Source organism: Centruroides sculpturatus, unplaced genomic scaffold (assembly GCF_000671375.1).
Source record: "Centruroides sculpturatus isolate CEXI.00-Female unplaced genomic scaffold, Cexi_2.0 scaffold162, whole genome shotgun sequence".
NCBI classification, from domain to species: domain Eukaryota; kingdom Metazoa; phylum Arthropoda; class Arachnida; order Scorpiones; family Buthidae; genus Centruroides; species Centruroides sculpturatus.
This window is the reverse complement of record NW_019384555.1, coordinates 459,975-481,711: the sequence shown is the minus strand read 5'-3', so window position 1 is coordinate 481,711 and position 21,737 is coordinate 459,975. Positions and strand designations below refer to the sequence as shown.

General features: G+C 26.8%; 1 protein-coding gene across 2 annotated transcripts in view; it reads left to right on the top strand.

The window, feature by feature from the left end:
- LOC111623823 (signal peptidase complex catalytic subunit SEC11A) overlaps nt 1-21,737 on the top strand; it is a 71,893-nt gene that overhangs the window by 42,690 nt on the left and 7,466 nt on the right. Inside the window, exons 1-5 of one of the 2 annotated variants that reach the window (XM_023366533.1) lie at nt 9,272-9,290; nt 11,767-11,876; nt 12,027-12,176; nt 15,357-15,476; nt 20,771-20,828. In XM_023366533.1, the coding sequence (XP_023222301.1) occupies nt 9,288-9,290; nt 11,767-11,876; nt 12,027-12,176; nt 15,357-15,476; nt 20,771-20,828 (441 nt within the window). In that variant the 5' untranslated portion in view covers nt 9,272-9,287. Of the gene's footprint in view, nt 1-9,271; nt 9,291-11,766; nt 11,877-12,026; nt 12,177-15,356; nt 15,477-20,770; nt 20,829-21,737 lie in introns of those variants that run through there. The other variant, XM_023366531.1, reaches the window with a different exon arrangement.

The window sequence follows — 21,737 nt, the reverse complement described above, 5'->3', positions numbered from 1 at the left end:
AAATCTTTATAACACTATCGTGCATTTTGTCCATATGCAACTTGAATTTGGATATGAAATCTTGTTGGTGAGTAAACATTGCTTAGAGTGACAAAAATGAACACTTTAATATTTGACATTCTCTTATTTCTTAGCCACAGATATAAGCACAACAAAAAATGCACCAACATGTACACAAGCTACACAAGCAGTCTAGAAAAAATATTTGTCAAGATTTTGGCAGTTTGACAGGTTATGGACAATTACCAATGATGTTGCCAGTTAAAAAAATAGTCCTTGTAGTTTTGATCAATGCAAGTGCATTTTAATTAAAAGTAAAAATTACAAATTTATTTTTTTACTAATTTAATGCTTTGAAAGTTTTTTATATTTTTATCAATTTGTTATTTAAGCTTATGTAGAAATGTTTTAGAAATGCCCTGATAAAATTTACAAAATAACTGTATAATAATGAATTTCCATTACATAGTATCATTATATAATAAAAAATGAAATTTAAAGCCATTTAAATTATGAGCTTATGTTTTAGTCCCTTCATTCAATAAAAGGAAAGATAAAATATTGCTTTATTAAAAAATGGAATTAAAATTGATTTTACTTTCATTTTACACCAAATTCTTGATTATTCATGCTAATTAATGCATGGATTTGTCCAAAAAAAAATAGGATAATCCAAAATTGCCTCCCAAACTAAAAAAAAAAAAACTGTTCAGAGGTTTTATATGATGTTATATGACAGCTCAACTCCATTATAGCACAATGCAAGTGTGAGTCCCAAGTTTCATAATCTGAAATATATATTTATTTAATAAACATAGAAGAAATCTACATTTTATTTTCAAAAATATCACAGAAATTTAAATTTTACATTTCTATGTATAGTTCATACATTTTTTCAAAATTACTGTATTTTAATTTTGGAGCTAGTAGGATATTTTTTCAACTCTGCTGTTTACAGCATGTAAATATGATTTTTTTTATTTGAGGGTATTCTATCAAAGAGCAGAATGTTGCCTATAATATTTTGTCATTTTACAGTAATTCTAATTGTTTTTTCTTCACTACTAGGTGTATTAATAGACACAAGGCATTTTTACATCATTTTTATTCTGAATCTTCTATAGGCCAATATGCGTTTTGGGCAAAGGCCCCTCATCTGTTGGCATGACATCCAGGGTTTTCTTTGTGTTGTGTTGATACTTATACATTTCGTTTAAAATTATGTATTTACAGTTAAAACTGTTAAAATACATTGCAGTTTAAAATATATTGATGATTTAAATTTCTATTACAGTCGACCCCCCTATAACGTACGTTCCTATAACGTACGTTCCTATAACGACAATTCCTATAACGTAGCGAAAAAATTGTAGCAACTTTCGTATAACGTACCTCCTATAACGTCGTTTCGCGACAAGATTGATAGAGTCTGGACCAATAGTGGATGAGCAGCCGAACTACTTTCCTCCGACCCTGCGCCACGCTACGGAGCGGCTAAATTGAGTTTGCTATCGTCTGTTTAGTATTATATATAAATTATATATAAATTAGGTACTGTATATATAATTATATATTAACTTAATTTATTGTAACTTTATTATAATTATATATATGCTTTCTGCCGCCTGGCAACACGCTACGGAGATTTTAGGCTAGTAAGTTGAGTTTATTATCGTCTGCACATTATGTAAATTAGGTACCGTAAGTCTAATACAGCACTAATTTTATACATTTCTTGTGAAAGAAACACTTCTTATTCAACGTCCATAAAAATTATTTATATTAATGATGTCTCCAAAGGTCAAGTTATTTTTTCCGCCAAAAATTCGTTATCAGAAATTGCGGCTGTCGTTTCGCGTGCTGTTCCGCGATGAAAACCAGCTTTAAGCAACGGCGTAGTCGAACGGTGTAAGTAATCCTACAATTTTTTGTTTATAGCATAGTTTATACAGATTATTCCCAAAAAATTATACGTATTTTGGAAATGTTGAGTGGAATTAGTCTAGAATCGGTTAATTTTATAGAAGAAAACCTTTCGAACAGCCTTAGTCCGTAAAGTTCCCACCTATCGGGCTGCGATTGGCTCATTCCTACAACGTAATTTTCGGTTAGCGTGGAACGTATCTAAGCGTTATAGGGGGGTCTACTGTACAGTGAAGGTTTCATGGTTTGACATCTAGCATCTTCTATCATGAAACCTTCACTGTAATAGAAATTTAAATCATCAATATATTTTAAACTGCAATGGTATTTTAACAATTTTGACTGTAAATATGTAATTTTAAATGAAATGTATAAGTATCGACACAACACAAAGAAAATCCCAGATGTCATGCTTACGGATGAGGGGCCTTTGCCCGAAACGTATATCGGCCTATAGAAGATTCAGAATAAAAATGATGTAAAAATGCCTTGTGTCTATTAATACACCTAGTAGTGAAGAAAAAAACAAATAAAAGACACGGTCTCAGAATACATAGTAATTCTAATATTTTGTGGATACATGGATAATTGAGAGTTTGGTGTATTTGATTTAACTTAATTAATGTTTATAGTGCAATTTAACATTAAAGATCATTTATATCAATATTCTTTGGATTAACTTATATGAAATGTAGATCATAAATTTCACTGATAATGCATCCTTTGCAATCTTTAAACATTGCTAAAGTAGTAGTTTTTCCTTCCTTATTAAAATCATACAAATACCAAAATGTTTGGTTTTACTGAGGAAAAAAAATTGAAAACAAACCATGAGGACTATTATTAATGTGATACAAAATGTTTTATATAGTTTTGTAAGTTTTATTGTCTTTAATTATATGATGGCTTAAAAAATAATGCAGAATTGCTTGTTTCCATTCTTCTTTAATGAACCTAATATATCTAACCATTTAACTTTTTTTATTTAATATGTAAATATTGTATTACTGTAAATGAAAGATAAAATTATAAACTTTTAAAACAAAACATTATATATATATGCTAATTTATACAATTTTGTGAACATTTTGCAAGTTTTATCTATTTGTCGAAACCATGTCTTCTTGTTTTGTTTGGTTCAATGTCACGACTTGGTGAATTTATTGACACTTGGCAAATAATTTCATCATCAACTTTTAATCCATATAGATATGCGTTTTGGGCTTTCACCCCTCTTCAGTCTGTTACATAGATAGGTTGTATCTTGTGGACATCTATCAGGCACCTTCCGCACTACGTCTTCCTATTTACCTTCCCTTCTGACTTGACAGCTTCCCCGCATGCCTCGCAACGTGCAACGTCTCACTCCCAGAGTGCCACACACAGCCCCACCTGCAACTGTATAAACATTCTATTTTAATATTGAGTGACATTATAATAGTACATAAAGAAAAAATTGGTAAAGAAAATTTAAGGAAAGCTACGAAATTACTACAGACAAAAATAATATTAACAAGAATCTAAGCATAGAAATTCATAAAAACTGGTTACAACTATTAAAATAGAATGTTTATACAGTCGCAAGTGTGGCTGTGTGTGGCACTCTGGGAGTGAGACATTGCACGTTGCTAGGCATGCGGGGGAGGCCGTCAAGTCGGAAGGGAAGAGGAGTAGGAAGACGTAGTGTGGAAGGTGCCTGACAGATGTCCACAATATACAACCTATGTAACAGACTGAAGAGGGGCGAAAGCCCAAAACACATATCTATATGGATTAAAAGTTGATGATGAAATTATTTGCCAAGTGTCAATAAATTCACCAAGTCGTGACATTGAACCAAACAAAACAATTTTGCAAGTTATTTAAAATTATTTAAAAACTCATTTTAAGCATTTTTGGAGTAGAATGAAACAAATAACCAAATATTTATATATTTTTTTAACTATATAATTATAACTAGATAAGGATTATGAAAATGGACTGCTTTTAAATAAATAGCCCACTGATAAATTGTGAAGGTGTAAACCATTTTTTAAAATTTTTTAAATTTTTTTGATAATGCAAGAAATTGGATGTTGATTTTTCTCTACACATATAAAAGGGGAAAACTACTGTAACAGAGAAAAATTTGTAATAAATTAAGCAATTAAGTATTTTCAGGCTTAAAATAGTTTGAGCTGTTTTGGTTTTCAAGTGCTAAGAGTCTGGGCTCAACATATTTAGATGGAGCACCCCTGAAAAATTCCTAGGATTTTCTGATCCATCCAGATTCAATCCTGGATCACTCAGAACAGTGGTCTGCAATCTTAAGAAGCTTTTCTTAAAATTTAAGTTTTGAAAAGATAATTCAATGTTTAGGTAAGGAAAAAGTGGGCTGATTGTATGGATTGCTATATACAATACGTGATGTTTCCCAACCATACAAATGCTCTCCTACTTACAAACAAGTTAGGTTTCCAAGGTTTTTTACTAACCTAATAAGTACAATTTTACACAGAATAATTATCCACTTATTGTTAGTGTTTGATCCTTCAATGTACTTAATAGAATACATTATGCTTATTTACCCACTTGTTACTGCAAAGTAGCTGGTGTTTCAAATGTAGTTTTTTTTTACCTAATACTTAGTTTTATAATGTCCAGTTTTAGTTTTATGGAAATTAGTTCCATAGTAATAGCATAGTAATAGAGCGACACTTCTTGCATTTATGTCCACTGCTAGATTTACTGTTACATTTGGGATGCATTTTTCAAGTTCTAATTGTAAAAGTTTATAAAAATTGCAAACTACAACAAAAAACACCATTAATCCGATCTTACCAATTTCAACGCCATTTCATAAGCAGCAATGGAACCTTAGAATTCTCACAAAAACAAAAAATGATGAGAGTAAAAATGAGCCCATATTAATTATATATTACTAACCGAAGACTGACTTCAATGTCATCCCATGAATGTCGAGAACTTAAGAATCTGCACAAAATTTCAATTTCATACATATAGTCAAATTGTTCATAAGTTGAATGTTCATAGGCAGTAGAGCACCTGTAAATGAAATTTGTATCAAAATAAGGTTGTAAAAGTGAACTTTAAATCAAAAGGCTTTTAAACTGTCTACTAAAATTGATTTTTGCTAACTACTGTATGTAGTAAGCCTAGGATACTCAGTCCATCTGATGTTCTCTTAAGCATATAGCCGTATACAGGCAGTTATACCTATGTAATATTTATTAACACCTGTAGAAGGGGGATGCAAAGAGAACCTTGCAAATTTATGATTCTTCAAATACAGGTAAAGGATCTTTATCATTGATAAGAAATCTTAAGGATGGCTGAGGGCAAATATTTAAAAAAGCTGATAATCCATTACAAAAGTACTAATTTTTATGAAATAGCAGAGAGGTTAAGGCCGAAGTTTTAAACACGAAAACTTATACATCGGACGTTCAGTGCCACTTTCCTGTAAGCCTAGAAGTTTGACAATGGTGTTTGGATAGTCAGTGGAATCATGCTTGATATTCCAAACACCATTGTCAAACTTCTAGGCTTACAGGAAAGGGGCACTGAACTTCAGACATATATGTTTTCGCATTTAAAACTTCAGTTTCAACCTCGCTAGCATCTAAAAGCAAAATAAAAATGCTTGAAAATTCAATGTTAACATACATTGTGGAATGAGGAAAAAATGACTGCAATACCTTAATTTTGGTAAAATTAAACTAAGAGTGTAATCTGCCTTCAGAAGAGTCAAAATTACTTATTTTAATTCAATATGAACTCACGATGCAGAGATTAACAAATACATATGCTGTATTAGAGTACTGATAACATCATTCTTACAGATAAATAGCTGGAAAGAATGGGAAATAATATAGAATCTAAATCAGATTTATGGAAGACCTCAAAGACTAAGCAAGAAGTTTTTATGAGATCTAAAAGGCAATTACTATTAGTTTCCTCTTCAAGTGAAAATTGAGATAAACAGTTTTTAACTTACATACAAAAGACATTAATTTCTCTCTAGAATCATCTCATGCTATAACAGGACCATTCACATTCCCCTATTTAACAAGGAATATTTAATGGTAATGGGAAAGTCAAAGTTCTAAGTTTTGCATTATTATTTCAGCTGAAAATGTTATTTTTTTGTCAGTCTGATCCTGTTAAAATCAAAATTTGATCTTATAAAAGATTTTTGGAATGCAGGTGAAAGAGAGAGAAAATATAAAACTTGTTTTTATGTTTTACTAGTATTCCAGAATATTTATACTTAATTCTACTTGCCTGAAGATAGTAAGTTGTTTGCAATTAGGAGTGCAGTGTGAATACAAAACCTCTCATATTGCATTCTTAATTCATTAAAATAATGGCAAGAGACATATAAAAGATAAAATATGTATGTTGTTATATAAGATAATTAAGAAATAACTTCACAATTTAAAAATCATACTTCTGGAAACTATAAATTTGCTTAATTTTATAAGTTTTAGATTTTAAGTATCAAAAATATTTTAATTTCTAGTATTTAGAAACGTTGAGTATTTTTTATATTTAGTGAATTTGTTTATAGGTTATACTAATATTGTACCTTTTAATAAAAATTTTAAAATAAGTACAGTACATTATGGTATGATTTATAATTATCCTTGTTATCTATTGAAGCAGCTTTTTACTTGAAGAGGTCTTTAATTTAATTTCATATAACTAATATTTGATGTAATATTTCTTTAATTGTTAATGTAATTATTGAGTTTTCAGTGTCATAAGTATAATGACTGTCGTTATTGATTTTTGATACGTAGGTTTTTTTAATCTTTCTCGACACTTTCTCAAGGAATTGGTATTTAATAAAAGTTATTTTTGAATTTTAAATGTTTTTCTGGTATTAAATTTGAGTTTAAATATGTGTGTTATTAAATGTATTTGTTATAGTTTAAATATATTTAAATAACACAAAAAGATATATTTTTCTACTGCTAAACAAATTTCCTGTAATAAAAATACATAAAAAATTATAATTTCATTTCAAAACTCTTAATCAATATTGAAATGTTGCAATAGAATTTTTATTGATAAATAAATAAAAATTAATTGCTTATATTCATTAGGTTTTTTAGATCAAATACCTTTCTTAAATGTTTTTGTGGTGTACATTTTTGATTAAAAAAGTTAAGTTAATTTTAATAAATTATAAACTGGTGAAAACTTTATGTATATATTATTATATATTTTTGAGTAAATATTTATTATATATTTCACCAATTTGGAATCTAACAAAATATAAAAAATTTGAAACAATTCAAAATAAATTTATATGAAAAATTTTTACTCTGGACTATAATATAGCTGGTTATGCTCTTAGAATTGAACTCAATATATTCAAATTAACTCCCTTCTTTGTTAAAAGATATATTAATTTTTTATATAAGATTAGAGACGACAACTTACCGACTAAATTGTTATATTTGTTATATAAAAAATTTTATCACAATCCTCAAAAAAGTTCTTGGATTAGTCAAATGAGAAATATTGTCAATGAATACGGAGTTTCTTTAACGCCATTTTAGAAAATTTAGAAATTAGTGAATTTATAAGAAAACAACTAATCCAAAATACATTCGAAATTACTTTGGCTCAAGACATTGAAGAAATCCATACAAGAAGAGAACCTAAATGGTATAATATTATATTAGATTACCCCTTTAATAATAATTATATGCTAACTAATATGTCGTTTACAGTTAAGAAATTTTTTATTCAACTGAGATTAAATAGCAAGATGATTATAGTTAATAATAGAATTTATGAGTTTTCAAAAATTATTTGTCCTAGATGTCAAGAATTATTTACTAAGTATCACATGTTTTGTGAATGTGAAAAAGGTTATGAACTAAGGAACAAAATGGATTTATATCAATTAAATTTCCTTAAAGATGAAAATCAAATGTATCATTTGTTTCATGAAGCAAATACTGTAATGATTTACAAACTATACAACTATGCAAAAATCTTTTGTAATCAATCTTGTTACAGTCGAAAATATTTGAACTTAATCAATTAATGAATGTTATAAGATGAATAGATGATACCAAATGATATTAGGAATGCTATGATTAATGTGAAAATAATGTAACAACACCCTGTAATAACTGGCTATGGCCTAATATGACTAATAAATTTATTTATTTATTATTATTATTACAGTAGACCCCCCTATGACACTGTAGATAATTCTGTGTTATATGAATTTCGTGTTGTACGAGTCACTTAGATTTAACAAATACGTGAGCTGTTCACAGCCCGGCACACGTATTTGTAAAATCTAAGTGAATCGTACGACACGGAATTCATATAACACAGAATTATCTACAGCAGTGATTCTCAAACTTTTTCGATCCACCGCCCCCTTTGTTCTATAAAGTTATATCCAACGCCCCCTAACCTATTTTCTCTTGTGTGAGAAAAGGATTGGAAATATTCTTAGGAAAACTTTTCTATGAATCTCACACTTTGTGCCCTTACTGTACATTGTTCTCATCATCTGGAAACCATTAAACGCAATGTTTCCTCTTATCAGCCCCAATTTTGCCTTTGGTCACCGTTCAATACCCTGCCTCTATCATAGATCTATTCATCGCGCCAGAAGGGGGCGTTATTGCTTACTTTGAGAAACGCTGAGCTAAAATAAAAGTCAATGTGTTAGAAATATTCAAGTTGTGACCTTCAATAAAAAATAAAAAATATATAAAATGTCAACATTTTATATATATTCCGTCGAATTTTTATATATAGAATTTGTCTGCCGTCGCCCCTCTATATTTCCTTAACGCCCCCCAATTCTCTTTGAGCCTTCTACTGCCCCCCTGAAAGCCTCCAGTGCCCACAAGGGGGCGTTATCGCCCACTTTGAGAAACGCTGATCTACAGTGTTATAGGGGGGTCTACAGTATTATATTTCTGAGTACATATCTTTGCTACAGAAATTAAAAGGGAATTGTCTATGGCAGGTGTCAGCAATGCTGCACCCATGGCACATTTCAGATCAACTCTCTAGAACTGTAGTCACGCAAGTGCAAATATATATACTTTAAATTTAATTTTGTGTTATTTTATGTACATACTTTTAATTTTCATTTTTTAGTTGTTACATGCATGTATAATCTTTATTTTTTATAAATATATATATTTCAAAACAATTATCTTATTTATTTATTACAACATTGTGATTTTATTGCAAAATTTAAACTATATGATCATGATTGTTTTTAAACTTTCTATTGCTCCCTAAGTAACAAAAAGGCTGCCAACCCCTGGCTGGACAGGTTTGAAAAGGGATCTAATAAACAACTTTTTATAAGGAATTTAATGGTGTGGTTTTAATTAAATTACTAAAACGTTATTTCTGTTTATCTATTAATTAAAATGTACCAATATATGATCAGTGAGACAGCACTATTTTCTCTTCAATGCTGCTCGCAGCTCTAAGACATTGGGGATTGAGATAAAAATTTCTTCTGCAAAATAAGAATTGAATTATGATTTAATGTTTCTATGATTATTGTGAATCATCATAAAAGTGAAAAAATGAAATAATTATTACAGAGGAGTATTAATGAATTAATTCAATTCAAACCATCTTATATATATATAACACAAAACCTCTCATATTGCATTCTTAATTCATTAAAATAANATCTTATATATATATAACATATTTTGGTAATGTTTTAGCTGTCTCTATTAAATTCATCATTATATAAACTTCTGTTTTATTGCTGTTTTGGCTTTGTTTCACATAACAGCTGTTCACTAGCCAAATTGATTAACTCCATAAAACAAAAAGTATAAAAATTGATAATATAAATTATTTTTAAAATTTCTTTTAAACTTTAAATTTAAATAAACATTGTACAATGTATCTTTATATATTGTTATATTAAAGCATAGTTTTAATGTAACAATATATAAAATTAGTTACACAAAAAATGTAAAAATAATGATTATAATAAGGATTTACAAATGGAGTTAATTGATTTGGCCTGTGAATGGCTCATATATTGTTGGTGTTATTTATATTAAGTTTTAATTAATTTATTAATTGATTTTTGATTGTTATTTATATTAAGATAAACTATTTTAATATGTTTATTGTTGTCAAAATCAAGAGATACTATACTTTAACTCAACATCCATTTCAGAAATTCCTTTAAACGAATTTAAGCCAGGAATAGAAAATATTAAACTAAATATAAAAAGTAACTATGTGAATAGAGAGTTCATTATGATGATCATTTCATGCATGTGAAACTTTGACAAGTTTCAATCTCTCTTTTTGCAGGCTTCTGGAAGGATACATATCCAAAGAGGCAGCTATGTAACCCTTCTAGAAGTTTACATAAAAAGATTGGAAAGGGTTGTAGTTTCATGTGCGTGAAATGATCATAATGCGAGTCTTTATTCAGACAGTTGATTTTTATGATATTTATTTTGTAAATATATAATCAGCAATTTTACAAAACTATAAAACTAGTTAGATGATTTTTATATTTTGATTTTAACTAATGGGAAAACTATATTAAAAGTTTAATTTGCATTTTTTTTAACCTGGTAATGTAATGCTGGATCTGTCAGCTAGTATAAATTATTTTTTGAGTAAATTTTAAAATATAGTTTAAAATCTTAAATATTAAAAAATTTTTTTTGTATCACTGTTTTCTGAAGATGGATATGTTGTTGAACTTTAAAAAAATTTAAAATTTATGTTTTTATAATATAAAATATTCTGTAATCTACAAGGGTGATTTTTTTTCCAAGCTCTGATGGTCCATAGAACAAAGACAAGTATAAATAATAAAATGAATTTATTATCAAAAGTTAGGTACAAACATGGTTACTTTTTGACATAATCATTGAAGATTGAGACATTTGTCAAATCTGTGGACGAGCTTTTCCATCCCCTTGTCATAGAATGTTGCCTCCAGTGAATTGAGATGGCCTTAACAACGCTGTTTTGAAGATTGTCATTAGTTTATTAGTGTCAAACATCTGCCCTGCTAGCCACTTTTCAGTTCAGAAAAGAGGTGGAAGTCTTCACACATTAAAAAGTTTTAAGCTGGATGGAAGTCTGAAAGGTGGAAGGCTTCACCACCTTTAAATACCCAGCGTATAGCCCCGATTTAGTGTAGAGCAACTTCCACCTCTTTCCTGAACAGGAAAAGTGGGTAGGAGGATAGAGTTTCGAGACTAATGACGATCTTCAAAAAAACATTAGGGCCCATCTCCAGTCATTGGTGACAACATTCTATGACAAGGGGATGGAAAAGCTCGTCCACAGATTTGACAAATGCCTCAATCTTCAATGATTATGTCAAAAAGTAACCATGTTTGTACCTAACTTTTGATGATAAATTCATTTTATTATTTATACTTGTCTTTGTTTTATGGACCATTGAAGCTTGAAAAAAAAGCAGCCTATATATAATTAATAATCCAAGTTTTAAATGAATGTATATAATATAAGTTTTAAGTAAATTTATAAAATTATTAAGTATTGAAATAACATTAATATTAATAATTAATTTTGTATAATTAGAGATAAAATTTTTTCAATTAATTAGTTACTTAATTGAAAAAACTTTTCTCATAATTCATAATTAATTATGGTTTAAGATAATTTAGATATCAAAACTTATAATGTTATAAGAGGTTATAAAATTTGCTTGTTTTTTTTAATTTGTGATAATTCTAAAATAGATATTGCATTTTCTAAGAATATGTTGAATAAATTATATCTTACTGATTGAATAGATTTAATGTTTAATAATAAAAATTATTACAATTTTAGTTGATATATCAAGTACTTAACTTTGGAATGATAGTTTCATCAGCACTAATGATATGGAAGGGACTTATGGTGGTTACAGGAAGTGAAAGTCCTATTGTCGTCGTACTGAGGTAATATATACCATTTGAGAAAAATACAAAGTAATAACAAAATAACAAAGCAATTCTAAATATTTGTAAAATGAAAATGTTACATGTGTATGTTTTATGTGCTTTTTATTTTAAAACAATATCTATGTAAAATTTAATTTGTATTTTCAGTGGGAGTATGGAACCAGCATTCCATAGGGGTGACTTGTTATTTCTCACAAATCATAGAGAAGATCCCATTCGAGTGGGAGACATAGTAGTATTTAAAGTCGAAGGCCGTGATATTCCAATTGTTCATAGAGTCTTGAAGTTGCATGAAAAGTACGTTTCTGTATTTCTTAATAAATGTATTTCTTTAAATATAAACTTTATAAACTTAAAAAAATATTGTATATTATATTTTATTGTTATACATTAACTAATTAAAATGTTTCATATGTAATTGAATAGATCATATTATTAGCCAAATCAAAATGCTTATTATTTCCAGTTATTCCTAAATAAGTAAATTTATAAAGTTTTGTTTGAGTAAATTATTAATTCACAATTACTTTCAGTTTGTATTTATTAAAATTGCCTTCATTCATTAAAAAAAATTACAAATATTTTAAGCTCAGTTCCAAAAAATTGAACAATATTTAAGAATTAAAAGTCATAATTTTTATTTATAACAATTATCACAATTTACATTATCAAATCATAATACAAAATTCTGCATCTCGTTATAAGAACATTTTAATATGTTAATATTAAATGACTGCATGGATAACAAACTTCATACATTTAATTTTAAAATAGAAAAAACATATCAGAAATAAAACAATTATTTTTATTGTATAACCCAAAGATTGCTTTGAACTGGACTACGAATGTAGAATTGGAAAAAGTATATTCTGAAGAAGGGAAAAAATATTAAAAAGTAATTTAATGTTAATTTTATTGTATTTATAATATGATTTAAAAACAGTAAAGTTCAGGTAAATTTTATGTATTGCTGATATTTTAAATTTCAAAAAATTTTCATTATTAAATATTTATTTTAAAATAAATATTTAATAATGAAAATACAATGATAAAACATACAATTACTTAGATTATATACAGGTAAAATTTCATGTTTGTTAAGCATTTTAAGTTTAAGTTTTGCCGCATTATTACTGATAGCAATTAGTGTTTTAATTAAACAATTATGTTAATATTTTTTTGAAATCCATATTTTATCTATCAATATTCATATAAGAAAAACAATATCTTCAGACCACTGAACCTCTTTAGCTTCTAGCAAATCATGTAAAATGTATCAATTTACAAACGTTTTTGGAATCCACCTGAAGCTGGAATCATGTGGGTTCCAAAAATGTTTGTAAATTGATACATTATACATGTTTTGTTGGAAGCTGAAGGGGTTCAGTGGTTTGAAGATACAGTAGAACCTCAATTATCTGGACTAATTGGGGATGAAAGTAGTCCGGATAAGGAAAAATCCGGATAATCGAAACAAATGCTTTAATTAGTCTTTTAATGATAATACAACACGTTTTCTTTTCGATGACATATCGGTAATATTAAAAGTAAATACTGTATTTAAATCGTGATCAAATTTTTAAGAAACAAACGTTCGTATTGAATTTGGAATATTACTGACTTCCACTAACAGACTACCTATTGTTTAAAAGGCCCTCTGGTGACGCAAGAAGACTGATTTTATAAAATAAAAAGCAGTTGAAACTGCATTTTTATGAATAAAAATTTGACAAACTATTTATCGTTTTATGACGAGTAAAATTTTTTCGTCGCGTTCGCGGCTTTTAAGTAATGCATAAACCTTCGAAACGCGAGGCCCTTCGGACCGCGAGGCATAGGCGGTGGCCCACGTTACCCGTGCCTTACGCCGCCCTTGGTCATAGAAATAATGTAATTTGAAAATAAAATTTTTTATAAATATGTGTGTCAAGTTATATTTTTATTACGACGCAAAATATATTTAAGAGTTTACGACCACTGTGCTGGGTGAGACGTTGAAACAAAAAAAGTTATGCATTCCCTTACGTACATAAACAGTGTCATAATTCACCAAGTGCAAATCAGCAAATTCGTAAAATTTTTGTTTATTTTGAACAATCCGGATAATAGAAAATCCGGATAATGGAAGTTCTACTGTACTTCTCTATCACTGGAAATGTAATATGCTTTGATAATAAAAAACCAGAATTAATTTATATTTATAGAAATTGGAATTATTTAAAGAGAGAATTTATGTACTAAACTGAATTAAAACGTTTTCATAATTATGAAAATATTCATTGCACTGAAATAATTTTCATTTTCAGAGAATTAAATGTATTTTATTTAGCAAAAACTTAACATTATAAAGTTATTTTTATTACGTTATAATAATAATAATTTTTAGATTCATTACTTGAATAAAACATCTAAAGAGTTTTATTTTATTTCGATAAGGACAACAGTGATGATGATAAAGAATGACAGTTAATTTTGCTTTAAAAAATGACCAATTTAAAAAAACAACCAAAAATGCAGTTTTTTAATTATTTTCTATCAATATTATATACTGGTTTTATTTGAATAATAACCACCCTTGCCTTTGATTTCAAAAATCCTTGAATAGTAGATGTGGCTACTATTTGAGGATTTCTGAAAACTTAGGGAAATAATGTAATATTAATATCTATCTACTGTAGTTTATAATAATATATTTATTTTAAAAATAAATTTTTTGATAAAAAATGAAATATTTTACATATCAAAAATAGGTGTATTTTTTAATAATTTTCTTATTATTGGTATATATAAAATAATATTCATTATAAAGAAAGATATCAGTTACCATTTCAAATATAATTTATTTATAACAGACATCAAACAGGTATGTGCAAAGGAAATAACACAATCCTCAAATACTAACTGCACTAATTTGAATAAAACCAATATAAAGAATTAATAACTATTATTTATTAGCTATATTTATTGAAAAGACTAAAATTAATTCTTTAGTTTCTTTGCATTTTCCTAAATTTAGAATTACAATGTGTGTTTTCAAATGTTTGTAATTGTAACTTTTTACAATTGCTCCAAAATATAATGTTGGTATACAAGAAATCCTTTTGTATTATTTGTACATAATGTATAAATATATTAAAATTTGTTTTTTAATGTTTTGAAAGTACGCATTAGAATTTAGTTGCTCTCCAAAATTAATGTTGATTCAACAGGATAAAGTTTATTATATCTAATCCTGGTGAGTTTAAAATGACTAGAAATTTGATCTTTACTTGCCACATTAAAGAAAAATGTGGTAAAAATATAATTACTTTCTGAAGAATTTATTATTATTAATAAAGTTGAGATCAAACTATTTTCATTATTAACAGTTGAAGGCAAAAAGAATTAAGTAATTTTGTACATTTAATAAATGTTGAAAAGTAATTTATTATTATGACTATTTTAAAATGGTAATTTTATAATTTCATGATATTTTAGACAAGATGGATCCGTAAAAATTCTGACAAAAGGAGACAATAATTCAGTAGATGATCGAGGCCTTTATGCTCCAGGACAATTGTGGTTAGAGAAAAAAGATATAGTAGGAAGAGCTCGTGGGTATGTCAATTATTCTATACTCAGTACACTGGAAATATTTTATTAATTACTATGGTAATACTGATGCTTTAATTTACTTTAAAATATAAAATTTTTATGTACATTTTAGATATAAATTCATAGCTTAATTTATTTTATTGATACTTCATAAAAGATGTTAAAAGGTGAAGCAAAATCTGGATAATCTAAACATAATAAAAAAAATAAGTAAAAAAATAATAATTTTGCAATTGATGATATATCATTTTTAATTTAAAAATAGTCTTACTTTACAAAGATGAGTATTAGAAATCTTTTTTTAAGATTTTGTAAAATTTAATAATGAAAATACAATGATAAAACATACAATTACTTAGATTATATACAGGTAAAATTTCATGTTTGTTAAGCATTTTAAGTTTAAGTTTTGCCGCATTATTACTGATAGCAATTAGTGTTTTAATTAAACAATTATGTTAATATTTTTTTGAAATCCATATTTTATCTATCAATATTCATATAAGAAAAACAATATCTTCAGACCACTGAACCTCTTTAGCTTCTAGCAAATCATGTAAAATGTATCAATTTACAAACGTTTTTGGAATCCACCTGAAGCTGGAATCATGTGGGTTCCAAAAATGTTTGTAAATTGATACATTATACATGTTTTGTTGGAAGCTGAAGGGGTTCAGTGGTTTGAAGATACAGTAGAACCTCAATTATCTGGACTAATTGGGGATGAAAGTAGTCCGGATAAGGAAAAATCCGGATAATCGAAACAAATGCTTTAATTAGTCTTTTAATGATAATACAACACGTTTTCTTTTCGATGACATATCGGTAATATTAAAAGTAAATACTGTATTTAAATCGTGATCAAATTTTTAAGAAACAAACGTTCGTATTGAATTTGGAATATTACTGACTTCCACTAACAGACTACCTATTGTTTAAAAGGCCCTCTGGTGACGCAAGAAGACGGATTTTATAAAATAAAAAGCAGTTGAAACTGCAGTTTTATGAATAAAAATTTGACAAACTATTTATCGTTTTATGACGAGTAAAATTTTTTCGTCGCGTTCGCGGCTTTTAAGTAATGCATAAACCTTCGAGGCGCGAGGCCCTTCGGACCGCGAGGCATAGGCGGTGGCCCACGTCGTCCATGCCTTACGCCGCCCTTGGTCATAGAAATAATGTAATTTGAAAATAAAATTTTTTATAAATATGTGTGTCAAGTTATATTTTTATTACGACGCAAAATATATTTAAGAGTTTACGACCACTGTGCTGGGTGAGACGTTGAAACAAAAAAAGTTATGCATTCCCTTACGTACATAAACAGTGTCATAATTCACCAAGTGCAAATCAGCAAATTCGTAAAATTTTTGTTTATTTTGAACAATCCGGATAATAGAAAATCCGGATAATGGAAGTTCTACTGTACTTCTCTATCACTGGAAATGTAATATGCTTTGATAATAAAAAACCAGAATTAATTTATATTTATAGAAATTGGAATTATTTAAAGAGAGAATTTATGTACTAAACTGAATTAAAACGTTTTCATAATTATGAAAATATTCATTGCACTGAAATAATTTTCATTTTCAGAGAATTAAATGTATTTTATTTAGCAAAAACTTAACATTATAAAGTTATTTTTATTACGTTATAATAATAATAATTTTTAGATTCATTACTTGAATAAAACATCTAAAGAGTTTTATTTTATTTCGATAAGGACAACAGTGATGATGATAAAGAATGACAGTTAATTTTGCTTTAAAAAATGACCAATTTAAAAAAACAACCAAAAATGCAGTTTTTTAATTATTTTCTATCAATATTATATACTGGTTTTATTTGAATAATAACCACCCTTGCCTTTGATTTCAAAAATCCTTGAATAGTAGATGTGGCTACTATTTGAGGATTTCTGAAAACTTAGGGAAATAATGTAATATTAATATCTATCTACTGTAGTTTATAATAATATATTTATTTTAAAAATAAATTTTTTGATAAAAAATGAAATATTTTACATATCAAAAATAGGTGTATTTTTTAATAATTTTCTTATTATTGGTATATATAAAATAATATTCATTATAAAGAAAGATATCAGTTACCATTTCAAATATAATTTATTTATAACAGACATCAAACAGGTATGTGCAAAGGAAATAACACAATCCTCAAATACTAACTGCACTAATTTGAATAAAACCAATATAAAGAATTAATAACTATTATTTATTAGCTATATTTATTGAAAAGACTAAAATTAATTCTTTAGTTTCTTTGCATTTTCCTAAATTTAGAATTACAATGTGTGTTTTCAAATGTTTGTAATTGTAACTTTTTACAATTGCTCCAAAATATAATGTTGGTATACAAGAAATCCTTTTGTATTATTTGTACATAATGTATAAATATATTAAAATTTGTTTTTTAATGTTTTGAAAGTACGCATTAGAATTTAGTTGCTCTCCAAAATTAATGTTGATTCAACAGGATAAAGTTTATTATATCTAATCCTGGTGAGTTTAAAATGACTAGAAATTTGATCTTTACTTGCCACATTAAAGAAAAATGTGGTAAAAATATAATTACTTTCTGAAGAATTTATTATTATTAATAAAGTTGAGATCAAACTATTTTCATTATTAACAGTTGAAGGCAAAAAGAATTAAGTAATTTTGTACATTTAATAAATGTTGAAAAGTAATTTATTATTATGACTATTTTAAAATGGTAATTTTATAATTTCATGATATTTTAGACAAGATGGATCCGTAAAAATTCTGACAAAAGGAGACAATAATTCAGTAGATGATCGAGGCCTTTATGCTCCAGGACAATTGTGGTTAGAGAAAAAAGATATAGTAGGAAGAGCTCGTGGGTATGTCAATTATTCTATACTCAGTACACTGGAAATATTTTATTAATTACTATGGTAATACTGATGCTTTAATTTACTTTAAAATATAAAATTTTTATGTACATTTTAGATATAAATTCATAGCTTAATTTATTTTATTGATACTTCATAAAAGATGTTAAAAGGTGAAGCAAAATCTGGATAATCTAAACATAATAAAAAAAATAAGTAAAAAAATAATAATTTTGCAATTGATGATATATCATTTTTAATTTAAAAATAGTCTTACTTTACAAAGATGAGTATTAGAAATCTTTTTTTAAGATTTTGTAAAATGAATGTATTGATATAAAATATTTAGTCTGATGATTGACCATTTTTAGTTTATAAGCTAGGAATAGCCAATTAAAACTAAAATAATAAAAATGTAAAATTCAAGATCTAGATTTATATTTTATTGCACAATATGATGTTACAGAATGCTAAAGACATAGTGTAATCAAGTTAAACTGTATATGAGTCTTGAAAATTAGTCTCTTTGGAAAATAACTTAAATCAAAATATTTTTACTATAACAATAACATTTTAAGATCATATTAGCAATATGCATTATGACAATAAGTGTTATATTAATTAAAATTCTATTCTATGCTATTACTAGTAAACAGAATAGTTTATGCATGAAAAATATATCTAAAATTTATAAAGTGTACACATGCGTGCACACCTACGTACAGTAAAATGGCAATATTACATTATCAGTTTAAGCAGTCTGTATTAATGTGAAGTATGAAGTAAATTTGTGAGCTTTTAAATGATAGAAGATATGCATTTCAATGTTAACAAGTTTGCTTAATTAATATAAATTTGCTTTATCAATTTTCAGCTGTATATGACAGCATTCTATTATATCTGAAAGATATTTTATGAATTCTTTAAAAACTAGGAACTAGTTTTCAAAATGAAACATACTGACACTTTTATTGCATCATATTGCAACATAAGTTTCTGTAGAAGATTGCACTATTCAATAAGAGTTAAAATATATTATCTTGCATTTTTTTTTATTTTTGTATATATAATAGCATTCAGATTCTTAATCTGTTTTATATAAAAATAGTATATAATTGAAAAATTGAAAAAATGATATCAAACATGTTAATTATTATTTTGCATGTTACTTTAACAGTTTTGTGTGAATTTCATTACAATATTTTTATATAAAATTTGACATGCCACAATATTATTCAAGACTTAATTATATATCAGTTATTTGGAAGATATTTTAAATATTTTTTACTTTGAAGAAAAAATGTTATGATACAATGTGAATTCTTTTTTTCAAAATAAATTTACACCAAGTAGTTAGTATTTTCATATTATAAGTTTTAATAACATTTCATCAGTATTTTACATAATATCCCAAGATCATTTTGTTGAATTCTTCAGCAAAACATAGAAAAGAAATTGCTTTTTTTCTGGAAGCCAAAATTTATTTATTAAAACAGAAATGTTTTTGACCTATTTTACATTAGCTTCAGCTATTACAAAAAAAAAAAAAAAAATGGAAATGAGAATTGAATGCCAGCTTTGAAGATATAATATTTAAAATTACAAAAATATGGAAAGAGAATAAAATAAAATATATTTTAATTGTAAAATTTATAAACATCTGATGATACATTTAAATGTTATATTAATAGGTCAAAAAATATTTTTTAAAATTTAATTTTAGTTTCCAGAAAAAACAATTTATTTATGTTTTGTATTTTTAGTGCCAATTTTCTCTGAATTTTTTAAATATTCAAAATGAAAAAAGATATTTATGTCAGTAACATATCCTGATAAATGATGATTTACTCAACAAAACAAGTAATAATCTTGTATGAAACTTTTGACTATATTCAATTGCCAAGTGTTTTCCAAATATATAATCAGACTTTTTTGGAAATATAATATTCAAAAAAATTTTCTATAAGAAAAATAGTTCATATTACTACATTTACAATCCTGGCTGCTACAAAAGTTTTTACAAATAAATACATTTAGTTGCAAGTGTTTGATATAAACTTTTTTTTATAATAATAGATAATTAGGTATGAAATTTATATTTAAAGTAATTGCAATTATTTTCATTTTTTCTTGATAAAAGGAAATTAAAAATGATAATTACGTTTATGATATTTCAATTTAACTTGAATCCCAAACTCAAAGATATTTGAACTTTTTTATCTGTTTAACCACAAATGATTTTTTAAATTTAATTTCCTGAGTAATTTAAATCCAATAATGATTTGTGTTTCATAAATTAATGTAATTCAATTCCTTGTATATAAGTCAATAGACATTTATATATTGATTAATACTATTTTAAAATTTTAATATCAAACATATTAGAAATTAAAACTAACTACATATAATTTCTTTTTAGATTTGTTCCATATGTAGGAATAGTTACAATATTGATGAATGATTATCCAAAATTAAAGGTGAGTATTCTTTTACGTTACAAATATATTTTATCTATAATAATAAACTTTTGCAAGTCTTCTATCAGACATTTTTCCTTCCTCAGAGCCATTTTAATTCAGAAGACTTTTAGTTTTTATATTTTATTTTTTAATAAAAATTTCTAAAATTATTTATATATGAAGAAAACAAAAATGAAATTACTGTAGACCCCCCCCATAACACTGTAGATAATTCTGTGTTATATGAATTCCATATTGTATGAGTCACTTAGATTTTACAAATACGTGAGCCATTCACAGCCCAGTACACGTATTTGTAAAATCTAAGTGACTCGTACAACATGGAATTCATATAACACAGAATTATTTACAGCAGGAGTGTCCAACCTTTCTGTTTCTTTGAGCCACATTGGAAGAAGTCATGGAGTTCTGGGCCACAAGTTTATTGTGCCGAATCCTTAAATATACAAGTATACTAAAGGATTTACATGTCTAGATTATAGTAATAAGTATTAAAACTTTATCACGAAAAAGGATATTTTAAAAAATTACTTCTACAGATACTTTTAATTTCTACTTAGAAATAGATAAATTTATTTATTACTAGCTGCAAGGACCCACTTTGCTGGGTTTTTTATTTGTTCGTACATTTGTATGTAATATAGTTTTTTTATATATATAAAAGACTGTTTTTCTAAGTAATCTAGAATCTAGCTGCAAGGACCCGCTTCGCTGGGTTTTTAAAAAGTAACGATAGTGAAGATTAAGATAATTACATTATAGCCAATCTTACCCGTTTTCACAGAATGCAAGAATTAGGTCCCCCGTTTCCAGACTAATTAGAGATCTGGTCCCGATTCTATTTCTGAACGTCTCCTGTTCACGTCAAGTCAAACGAACTATTTTCAACGTTTCTGGAACGTTTAC